Source organism: Brienomyrus brachyistius, unplaced genomic scaffold (genome assembly GCF_023856365.1).
Source record: "Brienomyrus brachyistius isolate T26 unplaced genomic scaffold, BBRACH_0.4 scaffold58, whole genome shotgun sequence".
NCBI lineage: Eukaryota > Metazoa > Chordata > Actinopteri > Osteoglossiformes > Mormyridae > Brienomyrus > Brienomyrus brachyistius.
Window position 1 is genome coordinate 239,803 of NW_026042333.1, and position 19,046 is coordinate 258,848.

General features: G+C 48.5%; 2 protein-coding genes across 3 annotated transcripts; both read right to left on the minus strand.

Moving 5' to 3' along the window:
• Window positions 1-1,206: 1,206 nt before the first annotated feature.
• Window positions 1,207-13,214, minus strand: LOC125724911 (segment polarity protein dishevelled homolog DVL-2-like). The gene is given in 16 exon segments (XM_049001377.1): window positions 1,207-3,261; window positions 3,434-3,652; window positions 3,919-4,095; window positions 4,202-4,364; window positions 4,490-4,608; window positions 4,818-4,885; window positions 4,988-5,064; window positions 5,155-5,199; window positions 5,202-5,296; window positions 5,505-5,574; window positions 6,617-6,707; window positions 6,800-6,929; window positions 7,013-7,122; window positions 8,056-8,201; window positions 8,808-8,877; window positions 12,588-13,214. Coding segments are annotated over 16 exon segments (2,268 nt in total). The 5' UTR covers window positions 12,749-13,214; the 3' UTR covers window positions 1,207-2,734.
• Window positions 13,215-13,757: 543 nt separating this feature from the next.
• Window positions 13,758-18,014, minus strand: LOC125724904 (zona pellucida sperm-binding protein 3-like). 2 transcript variants are annotated; one of them, XM_049001366.1, is made up of 10 exons: window positions 17,564-18,014; window positions 17,155-17,270; window positions 16,982-17,082; window positions 16,590-16,767; window positions 16,405-16,522; window positions 16,229-16,314; window positions 14,953-15,293; window positions 14,426-14,500; window positions 14,119-14,335; window positions 13,758-13,965 (listed from the first exon to the last, which is right to left on the minus strand). In XM_049001366.1, exons 1-9 carry the CDS (start codon window positions 17,924-17,926, stop codon window positions 14,121-14,123), a joined length of 1,593 nt encoding a protein of 530 aa, XP_048857323.1. In that variant the 5' UTR covers window positions 17,927-18,014; the 3' UTR covers window positions 13,758-13,965; window positions 14,119-14,120. The 2 variants fall into 2 exon arrangements, with proteins under 2 accessions (XP_048857323.1, XP_048857322.1); XM_049001365.1 differs by having other exon boundaries at window positions 14,119-14,338; window positions 17,564-18,013.
• Between the last annotated feature and the right edge of the window lie 1,032 nt (window positions 18,015-19,046).

Sequence of the window (19,046 nt, forward strand, 5' to 3'; positions counted from 1 at the left end):
ATGTGTCACGGTGGACGTGTGGGACTCTAACAACCTCACTTCAGAGAGACAGTAGTTCCTGTGGGGTGTCGGTGTGCAAGGTAAGCATCAAGTAATGTTTTGGTTATTAGCAAATGTTTTTTAAAACAGAAATATCACATGATTTTAAGTTTGTGGAATGACTTGAGCATGTTTGCAGAAAGACTTTTGGAAAACCAGTGTCTTTGGTTTATTACTGGACATAAAATAAAGAATGTGTATGCATATTTTTGGCTCAATTTTTAAATAAGCACAAATATATCCAACATCAGGTGAAGACATGGGTTCCCCTGCACTTTTCTGGGCAAAGAAGTATGTAAGAGATCTGAAAATCACCGAGGTACATAATTACATTAGCACAATCTAGTTTTATTAGTACTGAGGCCTAGAGTTGCTGTATACCTGTTTTAACAGGGGGGGACCAAATATCCTGGATATCAGGAAATAATGTTTCCTCTAATATTTAGGCAAACATGTATGTGAGATGTCTGAAAATCACTCAGGTACATTATTATATCTGAATACAGTAGATCGTCACGCATAATATAGTCTTACAAGCAAGACCACCGTTTTTATCAAGAAATATCTCTATTCAGCGAATTAAAGATACTAAATGAAATTATTTAAAGTCAAAGAAACATCGAAAAGGCATGTGATGATTTAAAATATATGGCTTGTTTACCTCAAGAGAACAAGGGGGGGATTGAGTTTCCCGTAACACCGGAAGTTGGACTGGAAACGGTCATCGACTCTGGGCAACATTCGTGCTGCCGGACACACCGCAGTCGTGGCCATGTTTTTGCGGTCTCGAAACGGTCGTAAGTCACTGACAAAGAGTCACTGAATTTGGAGTTTAGCCTTTAAATTAGGAGACACCCTGAGCAGGACGCCACACCATTACAGGCTATTATGGAAACGCCTTTGGACGGTGGAGGTGAACCTCGGTCGTCTTATTCGCAACTACATCTGTTTAAGGTTTTAGTCCAATATTCGGCCACATATTCTGGTCGAGGTGACGGGGGCCTGGAGTGTATCCCAAACAGCATTGGACACAAGTGAGGACACACACACACACACACACACACACACACACACACACACACACACACACACACACACACACACACACACACACACACTGTGAAAGCTTCAGGGATATCAGCTGCAATAGGGGGGCAGACACAAAACTGCAGGCCAGTGCAAATCCAGCACACTTTAATATATAGAAAAAGTGACAATTCCATACAAATAAGAGGGACTTAGAAACTGACATGATTCTCTTCATTCATGACCTTCAAATTTGATTCACTTTATGTATATAATTTACATACAAAACTGTACTCAGACATACAAAAGCCCAAAAAAGGACAGGAGTGGGTATCACAGCGCTCAGAACATTCTGGCGAAGCTGGCCCACCCCCTGTGGACACACACCATGTGCTCACCGTGGGTGGGTAAGTGGGGGGGGGGGGGTGAGCACACGGTGTGCAGCAGCACCAAACTACGCATTCGCACGGCCCCATGCGCGGTAACGTTCCGGTTTCCCGTGGTTACGGGAGCCGTCACTGAAGGATTCATCCGTCTCAGAGGCTGTGCCATGACTTAAGGCACTGGCCCCGATGATGGGGGGGGGGGGGGGGCTACCAGGAAGGTGGAAAAAAAATACAAAAGTCCCCAGTGAAATTAAACGAAGACGCCAACCTCAGCTCAGTAACCCTTGCTGGGCTTTGACAACTATGACATTATCTCAGGTGTCGTCTTGAAACCCGAACCAAAAAAAACTAATATCCCACGTCCTTCCAGAAGAGAACAACAGCATCAGCCTTTCTGTACAAGAGGATGCAAATACAAATTCATCTTGATTTGGGATGCAACTCTGCCATTAAGGGGCCGTTCACTGTGGCCGTTTATACAGCCTGACCCCAAATGCTGCCTGAAGTATGAAACTGTCCCCCTTAGAAAAGAAAAAAGAAACCCAAGCCGACTCGGTACCGTTCCAGTCTGATCCGTTACAAACAGAAAAGCTGTCATTTTAAGTCGGCTTAGGTGCATTTCAGCCGGACTTCCGTCTTCTATTCCAGCAGCTGAGTCTGATGCTAGATCGTGTCTGTCAGTCTTCACTCAGATGACTGAGAGCCGAAGGTAGAAAAACAATCCCAGCCCTCGTCACTGCAGACAGACTCCACAGCTCCTCTGAAGCACCTCCTTCGGAATTCGGAGACGTCACGCCCACCAATGGGACAATGTTCTGAAGACCGGGATGTACTGTAGGGGGGTGCCAGCCGGCACCTTCATCAGCACTGATGCCCCTCCCCGACTTTCTCATTGGGGGTGGGGGTTGGAGATCCTTTCAGGATGGTCCTTAGAGTGACTAACAAGCCTACTCGTGTTTTCAGTGTGTAACCATGTTACTGAAGTGGAGGGAGGTGCAGGGAATAAGTACGGCTGCGTAACATCCACAGGTCAGCGAGGGACCGAGGAGGCGTGCTGTGATTCGCTGTCCGTGGTCACATGACTACCTGTAAAGCAAAAGGCTTGGACAGCAACAGGAAACCGCAGGAAGATCCCAGCTGGGTCAAGTGACGGAGAGGAAGTAGTAGCTGTTAGGGCACAGAGCTGGGGCGTGCATCTTCACTGGGAGGATGAGATCAAGGGAGACAGACCCCACCACCATTATGGTAACACAGCCAGATGCACAACCCCCACCCATCCGTCACTACATCACATCCACAAAGAACTCGCTGGGGTTGCCCATGGCCAGGTGGAAGGACTGGCGTGAGGCAGTGAGCTCGGGGGGCACGGAGCCCAGGTCACGGATCGGAGGGGCCCCGGGCGGCCCCCCTGGGGTGCTAGTAGGAGGCAGGGTGGGGTGAGGGAGCCCAGTGGGGTGCGGAGGCAGCGGGGGGCCCATGGCCGGGTGTGGGTGCTGGGGCAACATCATGACCATCATGGGGTTGTAGGGCAGCGGGATGCCGGGGGGGTAGGGCATGTGTGGGGGCGGGGCGCGGGAGTGTGAGCGCTGGCTGATGTGGCTGTGCTCACTGGGCGTGGCCGAGCCGTGGTCACGCCTCCGGCTGCTGCGGGTGGAGTACTCCGATTCGCTGCCGCTGCCCGAGCACGAGTCGGCCCCGCCCCCCACCGGGGACTTATCCTCCCGCACGCTGCCCGCAGTGCTGCCCCCAGCACTCTTGCCTCCCAGACGCCTGTCGCCCTCGCTGCGCGTTGAGCCGCTGCTTCGACTCCCTGGCAGAAAGAGATGGACAAATGTGAGCCGGCGGACCAGACGAATCAAAGCGGCCAAACAAAACTGAACCAAAACCTCTGCTAAACAAAACAGAGCCAAACGAAAGAGCCAGACTGAAGCAGCTAAACGGATATCTAAGTAAAAAGGAAAGGGAAATGCAGACTGGCGCACCTTCGCTGTGCTGGCTGCCAGTGCTTCCGGGGGCGTAGCTGTAGCTGGACAGCTCGTGGTAGGGCGGCGGCTGGCTGGGGTAGGGGTGGGGGTACTGATAGGGGAAAGAGTGAAGCAGCGGCCACGGCGTGGCCCCCGGGAGGGGCAGGGGGGCCAGCGTGTCCTGGTCGGATGCCCCACTGGAGCCATCATTGTCATTCAGGGAGAGGTTCGCCATATCTGTGAGGGAGGGACAGAGACAAAGATGGAGACAGAGACCCTTTCAAAGACCCAAAGTTTACTCAGCTAGTGAAGGTCAAACATTATACAGAAACCATTGAGGTCGGGGGATTTTTCCCGGGTTCTCCTGCTCTTTACCTCAGAAACAATCCCGACTCTCAGCTGAATTATTCCATAACAAGCAGCATCTAAATGTAACCCAAGCTCTGCTGAATCATCCTGCATGAACATCCACTAAACACTCGCAGGGTGTTGGCACCGCTTACAGTTCTCGCAGTCGCTGAAGTCCCCAAAGATGTAGTAGCACTGTTCAGAGAAGGTGATCTTGTTGACGGTGTGGCGGATGAATCCGGCCTTCAGCAGGTTGCTGGCGTACTTCCGTGCCTCACGCCGGTCCTGGAAGCCCTCGATGTGGTGGTACAGCCAGTCTACCACATCCGAGCCTGCAGGCGGGCAGACAGATGGACACACCCCCCCCGTTTTAATCTCACCCCTGGCTATCCACCCTGGGCAGCCTGCCTTCCTCCCCACCCCCGGCTCCACCCTCACCCAGGAAGGCATTAGGGATGGTGATCTTTAGCCACATGCGGTCTCGGACCTCCAAGCCCGACTCTGGGGATGCCATAGCCTTGGCCACAGACGCCATGTCTGAGTGCAGAGATAAGCTGAACTCATCGAAACCTGGAGATGCAAAACGAGAATTACTGAATTGCTAAGACAGACAGACAGACAGAGAGACAGAGAGAGAGAGAGAGAGAGATGGACTGATGGATGGGTCAGATGGTCAGTGAAACCAGCATGCTGGCCGGGGTGATTCTCACGCTCGGTCTCCGCGACAGAGGAACTGGAGGTGATGGTGCTGAGTGAGGAGCTGCCGGGAAACGGGGGGTACACCCCAGTCAGGGCCACCGAGTGGCTCACCCACACCGCGGGGTCGATGGGCCGGATCGGCTCATCTGGAAGAGAAGCAATGTCATCAGTGCCATTCCCATAATGCATTTCACCATCTGCTTTACCAAAAGCACCCGTGCAGTTCACCTTTGAGCTCAGGCCCAAATTCCCAAAATGCAAGGCTGCCCATTGTAAAGCAACTTCAACCCTGAAGCTGGAGAAGGTGTGGTGTTGTCTACCCCAGGCTGTTGGGGGGGGGTGGGGTGATGCTCACCGCGTGGGAGTGTGAAGTAGCCTTGAGGTGTGGGGTCCCAACACTTGGCCACTGTGAGGATGATGGGCCTGGTGGAGAGACGACAATCCATCACTGGGGACACCACAGACAACCACTCTCTCATCACCATGGAGAAAGACCCCTCAGGCCGACAGGGGGGGCAGACTTACCCCGGCTTGTGGACGATCTCCCGCAGCACCCTGACTGCGTCGTCGTTGCTCATGTTTTCGAAGTTGATGTCATTGACCTGGGGAGCACAGCATGTTGCGTGAGGTACGAGACTGACAGCGGTCCGGCAGAGAGAGCAGCGGAGCGTTACCACGGCGATGCCCCTCACCTGCAGTAGCATGTCCCCAGGGTCGATGCGGCCATCTGCCGCCACCCGCCCCCGCCCTTCATAATGGAGCCGATGTAGATGCCCCCGTCGCCCCTCTCATTGCTCTGGCCCACGATGCTGATGCCCAGGAAGTTGTACTTCTCTGTTCGACAGCAAGGGGGCGCCATAGCCAATCAATAACTAACCTTATTACTTCACATAATAAACCAAAAAACGAGAACTGATGAACGCCACAATTTATCAGATAACAAGCAAACATCACACAGGGGGGGTTACGAACAGCTAAAACGACACCAGAGGGGGAAGCGAGGCAGAGGAGGAAGACGATGGCGCGGGCTGGCCACACGCACCCATGTTCAGCGTCACCGTGATAATGTTCAGGGACATGGTGGAGTCCGTGACGCTACTAAAAGAAGATGCCTGCAACACCAGAGAAAACAGTCATCTTCCGAAGCAGCTCCCACCCAAGGCACAGCACACCTACTGGAGGGAGGTCCAACATGCAGGCATCGAGACGCTCTCTCCTCCACATTATTGACTCAGAAGATTCCACACACATCAGCTCTGCGTCATACATGCAAACATTTTGTATGTGGCAACCTGGACAGTATAGCGGCCACTGTGGGGCTGCGCGGAGAGCTGTGCACCAGTATTTCAGAGCGCATGCGTGTAATCGGATTTGAAAAATCTCTAAATGCGTATTGAGATTTGTAAGTATGTGTTCAGAATCCACTGTAAATGTGTAGACAAATCTGCAAATGGATAAAAGGTCTAAGTATTTCACTCCAATTCGCTGTAAATACAGAAAAGTCATCAGTTACAATTCAGGCGGAATTCTCAATCGGCTGCCGTTTTACGTGTGACTTTTGCTACACTTCTGCCCTGAAAGACCTGCAAATGCGCGTGGAGATTTGTCTGAAATCGATGACGTTTTGAGAGCTTAGGCCTGTCCCACTCGCAAGCTTTTCAGGACTTGGGTATGGAACACCGTCAGGGTATAAACTGTGACAGAATACGTCTCCACACTGCATCCCCCTCCCTTTATGTCTCTATGGTAGTTTCACCCTTTAGACACAGCATTAAAAAACGCATTTAAAAAATATAGGTAGACATGCATGTTCATACCATGTCAACACAGTACAAAGCTACCTGTTAAATAAGGTCTTTCAGTACAAAAATATCTACACTAATACTTCCTATTCAAGGGCAAACAACTATAAATGCATTATATCGGCTGTTGTACGATATTATTTTGGTTTTTAATCATAACCACTGAAACTCAAAATGTATTAATAACTTCATATTTAGAGATTTTTTCACACATTTACAAATTTGATTACTCGCACACAGATTGAGATACAGGTACACAACTCTCCACACAGATTTGAAAATAATTTTGCCCCATATACCACCCCCCTTCCCATGATCGCATTCACCCTCCCCCCATCCTTAGGTGCAGTACCCGCTCCAGCCTTGAGGGGCGCTGTTTCTTCCGCCTGCGATGCCTCTTCAGCAGGCGGGACGCAGTGCTCTGCTCCGTGGCACTGCTAAACCTGTGTGGAGGGGAGGGAGCACAAATTTTCACGCCATCGGTTCTGGATGACGATAATGAAAGAGGAAGCCGATGCTTCTCTAGCACACCGACCTGCTCATGGCATCGTCCTCATCAGAGTCACAGAAGCTAGTGGTGTCCAGTTCGCTGCTCATCAGCGTGCTGGAACTCTCATAGCCCGCTAGGTGGCGCTCTAGGCGACTCTGCCCGTTCACGCGCTGCCCTGGTGGCGAAGGCAGAACGGTCAGCGGTGTCAAGCGTGTGAGCGCTGACGCGCTAACGAACCGAGCGATCGGCGGCGGTCACCGTGCTGCTCCTCGCTCTCCCTCCTCCGCGGCCGCTCCCTCCGCAACGACACCACCGACTCCGTCTCCGTTCGCTCATCCAGGTTCTCCATGCTGTCCGTGGCATTGGGGCTGCACAGAGGGCGGCACACGGGGCTCATCGCCGATCTCGCCCCAGGTTCCATGGCGACAGCCAAGCGGTTTCACGGGGGACTTTCGAAGCCCCAAAATTAAAGCGGTCTTCAGGAATCGCCGGCAGCAGAGTCTGCTACAATTCTTAAATTCCGTGGCTAAGCCGTGTAGCCGATTTTGGTAGCTAAATTTGGCGCCGAAATTTGGTTGCCGTGGCGACTGTTTATTATTTCTCCCCAGAAGAGTCAAGGTGACCGTTACTGTCACCTACACTACCAATCAGAAGCTTCTGCACATCACAGGTTTTTACCACTTTCCCGTTTATTGAATAAACTGCAGAATTTGTTTTGTTGCAGGTTCGTTAAGCATCAGACAGTTGAGTGAAGAACTATAAATGAAAATAAGTCAAATAAAACAAGTTTCCTTTATAACATGGAAAGAGTATGTAACATGTCTGACACCCTATTAACTGGCTGTGTGGTGATGGCAGAGTCAAATTATAGGCTGTGCTTTAACTTTAAATGCACTAGTTAACTGTTTCATGCCATGAAGCAGAGCAGTATTTAATGTCCCTTGTACAAATGCCTTGATTTTCTCTGCTGTTATAACTGCTGGAGGAGGTTACTTTGATGAATCAAAGATGTGACATTTTCTTGCTAATGAAGGTATTTGAACGGTGAATATACACGAAGTTTGTCACCAAAGAATACCGAGTGTATTTTTAGTAAACGTTAAGTGAGTAACTTGCAAATGTAGAAAATCTCAGCGTGTGTAAGAACCTTCGGCTAGTCGTGTACATGAATCTGGGGAACGGATCACAGAAGCTGGCAAAATGGACTCAGCCAGGTGAATGGAACCCCCCAGGAGTGAGGCTGTCATGGTGACAATCCAGATGGTCACATGATGGTTTCCCAGGAAGAGAGAGAGACTTACTGGAAGGAGGGGGGGCGGGAATCCCCAATGCCCCCGGTCCTCTCTGCGGGTGGGGGGGGCAGAGGCGGCGGCGGGGGGGACGGCTCGGGTCGCACCTCTACAGGGGGGGGCCCTGCCTCCACGAGAGGGCCTTCGGAGGAGACCAGCTAACGGGAGAAGGTGAAGTGTGAAGGGTGGGATCAGCTTAGGGATATTGATTTCAGGGAAGCAGACGAGGGGCACCCAGGAAGGCGGGGGCGCTGGCCAGTACATGGCTGGTATATATACTGCTGACTCGGATGGGGGAGAGTGGGGGGGGACAAAATTTGCTGCTAACGAGTGGTGGTCTAATTTGGGGCGAGGTTACAGCGGTAAAACATCTTGCCAGCTGATTTTACCATCGCTGAACGACAGACGTCTGGGATCGTGCATCATTTGCGGGTGTCAGAGAGCTGCTGCCAATTTAACGGAGACCCCCAGAACTGAGGGATGTGGGATGTCTGCAGAAGGACTGCCGATGCAGTCACACCATTCCCATAGTGCAATCAGACGCTTGGGGATTCAATGCACCTGCCCCACAGCCATGAGACATGGTTCCTATGGTAACATCCTTCATCCTCACAGTGATGACTGCCTAGATGTTCTTCCTCAACCTCAACCTTTCTTCTCTAATTCTCCATCCCTCCACCCCAATCCCAGCCTCCATCCTCACCGCTGCCATGGCTAACCCCCCACCCCCCCCCCCCCCCCACAGCTGCCACATCTGGACTCACCCACGACACCACCCGCCCATTGAAACACGGCAGTTTGGCGCTGTCGTCGGAGATCTCCTCTTTCACAACCCTGCAGACACACAAGAGTGAAGAGAAGAGCGTCATCACACATGGGCGTGGAGCAGTGGAGTGACGGTTCTGAAATTGAGACAAACATTCACAATCTCGTTCACAACCTCGTTCACAACCTCATTCACGACCTCATTCACGACCTCATTCACGATCTCGACATCCACCCAACACCAACCTCCTGCCACCACCACAGCTGCAGCCTCAACACAAAACTCACTTTTTCATTTCACAATTAACACAGCAACACCTGTAAAACACAACGCTATTATTCTATTTAAAATGGGGGCAAGCTGTATATCCCGTAAAATTTTACACATTACGCCTATTTCATTGTTTTTCAGCTGCGTGTGTCGCGTAACTTTTGGTCCAGTCATGATGGAGAGATGGCGCCGATGGTAAGCGCTAGGCTAGCTTCATTAGCTCGAGGTGGATAATAACCTTGAGACTGCAGAGGAGCCCGGCACATTCAAGTCAGTGGTGTGGGAACATTTTGGTCATCCAGTGGAGCATAAGGAATGCAATCGTGCTGTTTTCTGACTGGTCTTCAGAAAAATGTGGAGTTTTTCCCTTTTTTTTTTGACGTAGTTATTTCATGTGAATTGAGGTTAATCTAAACAAAAGAACACTAAAGAAAATGTCAGTGTTCCAAATCCCCCCCCCCATTTCTTTATTATTCACCTACACTCCCCCCCCCCACCCCCCAAAGAAAAATGTAAGCTAAACTGTGGATTTGTAGAGTCATTACATCTCTAGCGTGGAGAATAAGGACACCTGAAATCCCCCGGGTCATAGTGCCCCCCCCCCCCAGCACACGGGAGCCATGAGTCACAGCAAGCCACCCACCAGACACAAAATACAATGGAAAACCGGCACCCTTCACTCCCCCCCCACACCTCGTGTTTTGTCTACACGTTTATCTCGTTATCTTACTGTGCCACAGAACTTGCCGCGGCCTGCCCGCCCCGTGAAACTCGAGCTCAGAACCCAGCATCTACGTTACAGGAAAGAGCGGCCGCCCATTGACGTGAAGAACGGAGACCCCTGTCGGTGACTTCAGCCCTTCAGCGCTCACGACAAAGACGTTAATTACGCCGCAATTACAGCGGCGGGTTATTTTCGTCGACTGTACGCCCTCACTTAAAAAGCCTGCAAGTCTGCACTTTTCAGCATGTCTGAGCTCTTTTGAAAGGTTTACTGGTGTTTCACTGCAGGGCAAAACAGTATAGTAACAAAAAAAAATAAAATCACCAATTCAGACTCGTATGCCAGGGATGGATCGGTTTCGGGGCTGCGTTTGGCTGCAGGAGACACGGGATGGCAGGAACGGAACTGTTCACTTCATAAATCCTCCCACCTCCCGGGTGCAAGACATAGTGAGAGGATCATGCGCCACATGCAGAAACACTTTCCCTTGGACCCCACGGACGGCTTCAGGAGAGCTGGACCCCATGAACGTCTGGGCCCCAACCGCCAAACAGCACCGACAGCCAAAACGATTTAAGCCTCGACTGAATGAAAGGAGGCTTTGAGTACAGGCGGGGAAACGGGTTTAACTAAAACGCTGGAGAGGGACCAAAACAAAAGGCGAAGCGACCGAACAGGCCCATCCCCTGACCACACCCCCTCCCGCAATAGCCACGCCCACCAGCGATTTCCATTCCACGGACGATTAGAGACTCGTGACATATTACGGCGGGTGCAAATGACCGGCTCGACTGCCGGGGTGATGTATCGAATGCTTCGGAAACCTACAGGAGGTCCAGACGACGAAACTCGATACGAAGCGCCAGTCCAGAGACCCCCCCCCCCCCCCCCCCCCGAACAGCTGCAGCCACTGACGTCGCCCGAGGAAACCCAACAGCAGCTTAAAGCTCGTTAGCACGTCCTACACGACACACTGCTTCCTAGACATGCTCCCCAGGAGAGAAAACGTAAAGCCACAAAGGAACAGAGGGACCGGTTAGCGGGGAACCCTCCGGCCATCCCCCTACATAACGTCCACATTTTCCCACCACCTCGAGCCTGTTTACCTGCTATGTTTAGAAGCTTGCTGGCCTGTGTGCTACAGCATATCTGAGAAATACCTGAAGTCCACACCATGGGGAATGAGGGGCAGTATTTCGGGTTTGTGCGTCTGGAGGGAAGCCGGGCAGCTGGGAAAGCCTGCGCCAACCCGAGACCTCATTACGATGGTGCCAAACCATATGTTCTCACAAAGATATGGTCATAAAACAAAGCTAGTAAATACTGCAGGATTAAGGAGAAGGTCTGGCTTTGGGAATCATTCTTCCTCTCTTACAGCATAGACTGCCATGCCCCCCCCCCCCCCCCCACGAGTCTCTTAAAATTTTACCAAGGTCCTCGGGCCGGGGGGGGCTTTGAGACCTCTGTCTGCTCATCAGCTGATGCGCGATTTTAGAGCAACATCAACCTGCTTCAGATTAATTCCAGCGACAGGCAGCACGCTGGATGCCTCAGGAGCAGGAAAGGACCCCACAGGAGACCCTGCTGGAGATGTGCTACCAGAGAAAGAGTCTCACCCCACTAAACCTGGCACCGCCATTCAGCGTGCACACACACACACACACAAACAAACAAACAAACAATGGCGCTGTGTGCTAAATGGATTTTACTGTCCTGGATGCTTAAGAGAGCAGCCCGGTCTTTAAATGATTAAACCTAAAAGAGTGGAATTAAATTAAGGGCAGGAGAGGGTTCACTTCCACTCTGCACACATACCTTTATACTGCGAATGTCATATATTTAAGCATTTTAGATTATGTAAATTCTTTTTACCTATTTAGTTAAAATCTTTGGCAACATTACATTTGACATGATGAGAAAAATATAATGTAGAAATTACGGAAATCTTACTCCTTTCTGGAGAGAAAGTTAATATTACATACAAGAGATGCGCCTACGTGTTGGAAAACTGTATTTTTAAAATGATGAAACGAGTTAGTTCAGCTAACTCACAAGTATGCTAGACTAGAGCATTGGCTGAATTTATGTAAAACTGATCGGTCGTACTTTATGCTAAACGACAGATATCTAGCAGCAACGAGCATGAAAACACTACAGGTCATAAAAATCGTATCACGTGGATTCAGGTCACGTGGTACAGTTAATCAATACAGAAGACGTAATCAAAGATATTTCCAGAAATGTATTATGTGGTTAAATAAATTATTCGAAATAATACAAAACACGATTGTCTCTGCAGATTGTTATTTCCCGTCTTTTTTCGATAACATCTTCATTCAAAAGTACATGAACTCCAAATAATAAGCATTAGTGCAACATGTGCTTCGGGGTAAAAGTACTTAACATTTTATACGAACTTTAATAACCAAAGACATTTTCCATGCATACTTTTTGCATAGATAAATATGTCTAACTTTCCATTTCACAGTATTATAACTGCTCAAACATTGCACCAAAAGCAAGCAAATAAAACAGTTACATGTGGATATACAGTGGGCCAGTTAGAGAATGCTATATTTATTTTTCCATTTAAAAAATGTTTCTCAAAACTGCTGTTACGTTACTGACGCTGCAAACCAGGGAAAGTAACAAGTATTTAAGTTTAAAAATCTGTGGCAATCGCAAAAGAAGTTGTAATGTTAGTGTGGAAAGGGACACTTTTCGGGCAGGACCTCCAGGCGCCCCCTGGTCATCAGCAGACAATCCACCGTGTGCGGGACTCACCCGAAATCCTGGTCCATGGATTTGAAGAAAAATTTGTAGCTGGGCTTGTTCAGGACCTGCTTGAAATCCAGCAGCGTGATTTCCTCCGCCGCGACGGGGATTTTCACCAAGTACGGCGTCTCCTCCTCGTCTATATGGTAAATTATTTTGGTTTCCGCCATTTCGCCCTGCTCCGTTTCTCTGTCCCACGATCAAACGAGGAGAAGGAGGGATTGCAATCCAGATACCAAGCTTGTTCCAGCCAGATAGCGACCGAGTTTAAAAGGTTAAACTATGTTCTCGGTTTCCATATAATCGCCTGCCTTCTTCCCCCCCTTTGCTGAAGGAGCTGCTCCTTACAGTGGTATGCATTCACCCAAACGGTGTAAGTTTCTTCCTTGCTCTTGCCAGGGGAAAAAGTGGGGGCGGGGGGTCCAAAAAGTTTCTCCAGCGCGAGCCAACGCGGCGCATGACGTCACGAGCGCGCCCCCACCCCCTAAACGCCCCCCTCCTCCTTTCCCACTCTTTCGTGATGTCCGCCCTTCACGTTAAACCACCGCGAACCCCACTAACTCCCTGCACCTTGCCCCGTTTCCTCTCGATGTAACGACGAACCGAAATCCAATGGTTTCCCGTAATGTTGTCATTAATTGCGGCGTCACGTGGTCTGCCTACGTTCCACCACTTAAACGCTCATTTTCTAGTTAATTCCTTAATGGCTCTAGCTCACAGTCACACATGTTGCTGCTAAATTTGTTTGCGAAAGATTGAGACCATCGTGTAGTATTTCACTGTATTAATGCATTTAAGTAAGTGCTGATTAAGTTAACGTGCTTTGTAGGAATTCAGGGGTGACGTAGAATCTTAAGATGGGCTCAGTGCAGAGACCTAATTGGCCCCAGGCAAATTTGGAAAGTTCAGGTCCAGAAAGTACAAATTCAGACTGAGGGTTTTGTCTCAACCAATCAGCTGAGTACTGTTACTGGGAATCTTTATGCTGAACTGGTTAGTACGTTCCATCTCTAGCCCCAGGGTCATTATATCAACTTCTGACTGATGTTAAGATGACTGTATTACTATGAAGGCTGAGAAACACAAAATTAAGCTGCCCCAATGTCTTGGACTCAGTCTCCTTTCAGGCACCTGTCCATTCAAGAAAACATCTAGACAAGAGACCAAACTGACACCCAGTTAATACTGAATTCTTTACTCAGAAGATAAACAGAATAAAAATATATAATTTCTCTGCTCATCCAGAGTAAGTGGTGACTGCAGGGACAGCAGGCAGACGTTCACTTCCTGGCACAGGGAATGCTGGGTAGCAGAAGTGGGACCATGCTGGGAGCTTTGTAGAATTGGGGGGGGCTTCCACAGGATGACCAAGCCAGTGGCCATGGAGCTGGTGTTGGAGGAGATGCAAAATTAAGAAAGTTCTAGTTACAGAAAATATAAGATTCTGTCCACTGGGATATTCTAGCCAAGTCTAGCGATCAGCTTCTATGATTCACAAAATGTGCTGCCCATAAATCAAAGATTCAAGAGATTCAAGTACCTTCATGGGTGAGATACAGGCATCTGTGCCAAGCTGCCATCCGGATGAGATGGTGGGACAAGATGAATGAAGTCTTTCTTTCTAAGAACTGCAGGCTTAGAAGAAAGTTCACCCAACAGAACCAAAGAGCTGGTCAATCCGACATCTGCTTGAGGCTGAAGGACTACGGAGGTGCCATTTCGTTCATGCGTTATTGGGCCAACTGCAGTTTCCTTCTCTTCTGAAAAGGAGGAATTCTCAATCTTAGAGATTTTAATGAGACCACCCATTCTGTAGGTTTTAGCAACAAAATCAGCCCATTTCTCACCAGCCATTCTGTTTGGCAGATCATCATCTTCTGCAAGGTCCAGGATAGAGTGTGAACTACCATCATTCTGCCAGTCTGGAAGATGTTACAAAAACCTTAGACACAGCAAGGAGGCCGACCTATTCACTCTCAGACCTCTTGGTATTGAAATGTTCCTAGAGAAATGGGGTCTGACATCAGTTAGCCACTGATATGCGATCAGTTCAAGCCTCAGCAAAAAATAAAATAAATTCCTGATGAACATTTAGAATTCAGGGATTGTCATTGTTGACAACGAAATGTGTTCTCCACATTTAACCCATGTGTGACATAACAGGCAGCTAATTCAGCGCCCAGGGAGCAGTGCCTTGCTCAGGGTACCTCAGTGGTGCCTTGCTGGTCGGGGACTTGAACCTGCGATCTTTCAATTACAAGTGCGCTTCCCTAACCATTGAGCCACCACTGCCCATATAAGGTTCTCACCGTGAAAATCAGAATTCAGCTGAAGACGCCGTTATTGCAGAAGTGTAGAAACGTGCCAGATATACCTCTTATGGAATCCTTCGCAGGTCTCCAGTAGGCTCCAGATGGCTGTGGTGGAACGTTTGGGAACAAGGCGTCGACAGCCCCCTTGTTTCGAAGGACAATTACAGGCCCCATGGTTATCTCCATTTCCCATTCTAAAATAGGGGAGACAAGCAGCTGTAATTCGAGTACAAAAATGGAGCATATGACACCACCCATACCGCTCAGAGTGCCGATGCCATCGCGCGAGATGCTAGTCGGCCGCTGCCGACTACCAGGACCAGAGGACCAGATGGGCCGGCCAGACCTGTGGTACGTGTCGCAGCCACCGCACACCCAGTCATTCCCATCTGCAGATCGCCACCTGGGAACAGAAGCGCGAAATCAGCCTACATCCTGGCTCATACGTGCATCTAGAAGCCCAGGACCAGACCTTCCACTAATGGCACTTTTCCCCACTGGCGTACAGGAACCAAGCCAGCCACAGTCGACCTGTACTGCAGAGACACTAGTTACAGTGCAGTTCCAGTGTGGGTTGGTCACTCCAGGGCCACGTTGACAATTATCACTGTCATATACTACACTGGAGAGCCACCAATTCACTGTAAGGCTTAGTTCTTGGTGACAGTGGAAAAGCAGCAGAATTCAGTGGCTAGTTAAAAAGGTACAACTGACAGGACGACTGACCAATGAAATGCAACCTTGTTGTAAATGAATGCTGCAGTAAGTACAGTTAACTGGTACAAAGTGTGCACACCTAATCTGATCTAGTATATAAACCAAATTGTAATATGCTTATGTATTACTGGTTACTTTATGAATGTACTTACTGTAAAAAAGTTGCGTCTTGGACCATTACCTGAACCAACAGGCTGCAAGTGCCTGTATGTACAAAAACTCAATGCAGCAGACCACTTTAGAATTAACACATACGCATGTTCAATTTGCACACTGTCATGCAATAGACATAGAAGATCATGGGCAATTTTTGGTAAAGATCATTTCAGGATCAATGAGATTCGAGTCGTTGGCAAGAGCCTATTAGCAGTGTGTGTTAATGGTGTACCCTGTGAGAATTACCTTACGACATGTACGCTGTAGCAGGAAACAGGGTTGGGAAACATTGACTTATTGTCTATTCCAACATTCCTTGCACTGATTTCAGCCACACATGCACATTGTATACAGACTGTATGGACCATTGTCTTGTACATGCAGGAAATGCAGGACAGCCACAGACACAGAATTCCCTGTGTTTTAACATACTTGGCTAATGAACCTGATTGAGAGTGATCTAACCTTCCATCCACAAGGGAACAAGCGCGCCGTTTGGCACCCACAGCATCCCCACTGACTGTGGCCACCAGGTGACATGTGATGTACAACTGTGGGTCAAAAGCAACGAAGCATCAGGAATGGGAGCCATCAGCTACTGATGGAAAAAAAAAAAAAAAAAAAAAAACCACCAGACCAACCCTATTTGCAAGTTGCCGAGGAAACACAAAGGCCTCCAGCAAGAACTGCAGCGTGGTCTGCTGGACCCTGGGCAGAATCATGGACCCGGACCCAGTCAGCAGTGTGTCAATCAGGCACCTACAAAGGAGTAAAACGTCAGCAGCTGCAGCTCCGAGTTTGCAGTCGTTCGTATGGATTTGCTCACCCATTGTTCTCGAGAAATGAGTATCTCGGGTGAGAACCCTGAGATGGGTGGAGAGTAGCAACGCAGCTGTCCACAAACAGGGTGAGGGGAAGGCGACTGTCTGATCGGACAGAGGCTTGGATGTATAGGAAGTCCCCCAAGAAGTAGAACGGAGAGGTTCGTTCAGCTCGCCAGTCACCTGGAGACAAGTTTAACAATTAATTCTCCAGTTTCCTCATTTCGGAGGGAGACTTGGAAATTCTGCTACGGTTCCTGGGGAACTAACAAACAGCAATGCTAAAGTAGGAAGTCCCAGTCAACAGAAGCCCCCCCCCCCCCCCAAATCTCTCTCACTCACACACACACACACACACACACACACACACACACACACAATTCACAGAAATTCTTACTAGACATGAGTTTCAGGGAGAAATCCAGTAAATCCCCAGAAGGAGCCGACGACATAGGCATCCACGTTGGTTTAAGGGCACTACTTTCCACATGGAGTCTCCTGAGAGGGACAGCAAGTCAAATCTCAGTTTTACCATATCATGCAGCAGCACCACAAACCAGCGCGACTTACCGCCTATAACGGCACTCAATCGGAATAACAACGCATTTCATCCGCACGATGCCGATTCGAGATGGTTTCGGTGAATAGACGAGGAGGTTTGCATAAATCAATGAGTCCTCTATGACCTAGGCAGAGGAGAATAAAAACGAATACTATACAGCAGTAGAGGAGCATTTGGTCAAAATGTCTGTTCTAAACTTCAATGCGCAGTTCATGAATAGGGCACACACTCTAGCAGCCAATTTACTAATAGAATAAAGCTAAAGAACCGCCCCATATCTCAGTTTAATGGGCACAACATTGCAATTTCCTAATCACCGGTGCCGGAAAACCGCCGATATTTCAAAAACAGACGCGCAATTCATGCGTCAGTACGCGATGTGTACCATTGCGCTAAGGTTTCAATTAAAATACAAACCATTCTGTGAGTGCCGCAGTCCTTTAGGTCAGCGATTATGGTATACGCGGAAGGTCCAGAAGCCTTAGCCTTGCATGATTCCCTAACGGCAGGATCCGCTCCTAATCTCAGATCGGACCCCTCGATAGGAGTACCTATGTTATAAAGATCGGCTTTCACCGCAATTTCCAGCTCAGACTCGCGGCATTTGACGCTGACAGTCTTTGGCAAATTGGGAGAGGCATAGTTATTTCCTAGCTGATAAGGCTGTCGGTGTTCATCCGTAGGAGCGCTACTTAGTTCTGGCACAACATAGTAGCAGTCAGTTACTAAAGAAATGATCGTCAGGGAAACGATCAGACGCGTTACTTCCACGGTCCCCATGAGTGCCTACAACGCTTAATTCTGCCAGCTCGGGTCACTAGGGTCGATGTTACCCCTCTGACAGCCACCAAGCAACGGCTAGTAGGGGTCCATGCACAGACTAAGTAAGAAATGCACACCAGAGTTTAATTTACACACTGATTACATTGACTGTTCTAAGCATATCAGAATAGATCAGCACTCACAACCCCTGTTGTCATCGCCAAACATGTGCGCGGGGTTTCAGTATAAAACTGGTCAGAAATAATACGTAAAACAATGAAAAACATCGTACTTTCAACTTGGCCTGGTATCGTTGACACCGACATAGTAAAGCGTGATATTTCAAGTTATGCATTTGACTGGGTCTTTAGATGACAGTGTTTAGGGAAACAGGCAACACGCTGCCGTTTGTTTTTTCCCCGAAATCGCATCCATTCATGTTGATCAGTTACGTTGCTGGCCCACCTAGCTGTGCAGATATGGATAAACCGAGCGTATTGTTTACGTACGATACTCATTTGCGCTGAGTTGTTATCGTTGGACAATTAAAATTGATTAATTAAGTATTCGCTTCATTTAATATCATTTTAACGTTTATTTTGTTTTTAATTATCAAATAAAAATACATGTCAATTTCCACATCAACTGCTAGACTAAGAAATACATTTGAAATAATAAAGATTTAAACAGCAGAACAAAACAAAATCAATAAATGGCATGAAAAATATCTTCCAAGAGCGACACCCAGAGGCAATTCTGTTGTTTCGGAGGGATTTTCAGTTACGTACCATTCATATCAGTTGCAGAGACGGAAAATATCATAATCACTGTATAAACATTATTCTTTTAAATGAATTAATTCTTTTTAGTGCAAATACAACTTCAACATTTCTTAAATTATTAGGCTCCGAATCCGCGTGACCGTGCACGGCACAAGCGGGTATGGAAAATGGATAGATCGATGGATGGATGGATGGATGGAAATGATTTTTTTTTTCAATAAACAGGCCTTATACCTATAATATTTAAATATAATTATATTTGATTATTTACATGATGCGCATGTTAATTTAATTATATTATATATGCTGACTCTTACTGATCTGTCCACCATAATACAAGTATTTCTGATTAAGTA

What these genes read in the sequence shown, in the direction of transcription:
- LOC125724904 (XM_049001365.1), bottom strand. Translation starts at nt 17,926, where the DNA reads ATGGGGACCGTGGAAGTAACGCGTCTGATCGTTTCCCTGACGATCATT. An exon ending in ATTGAGTGCCGTTATAGGCG is followed by an intron (nt 17,083 to 17,154) that starts GTAAGTCGCGCT and finishes TGTCCCTCTCAG; the next exon opens with GAGACTCCATGTGGAAAGTA. An exon ending in TCTGCCAAACAGAATGGCTG is followed by an intron (nt 14,339 to 14,425) that starts GTGAGAAATGGG and finishes CCTCCTTTTCAG; the next exon opens with AAGAGAAGGAAACTGCAGTT.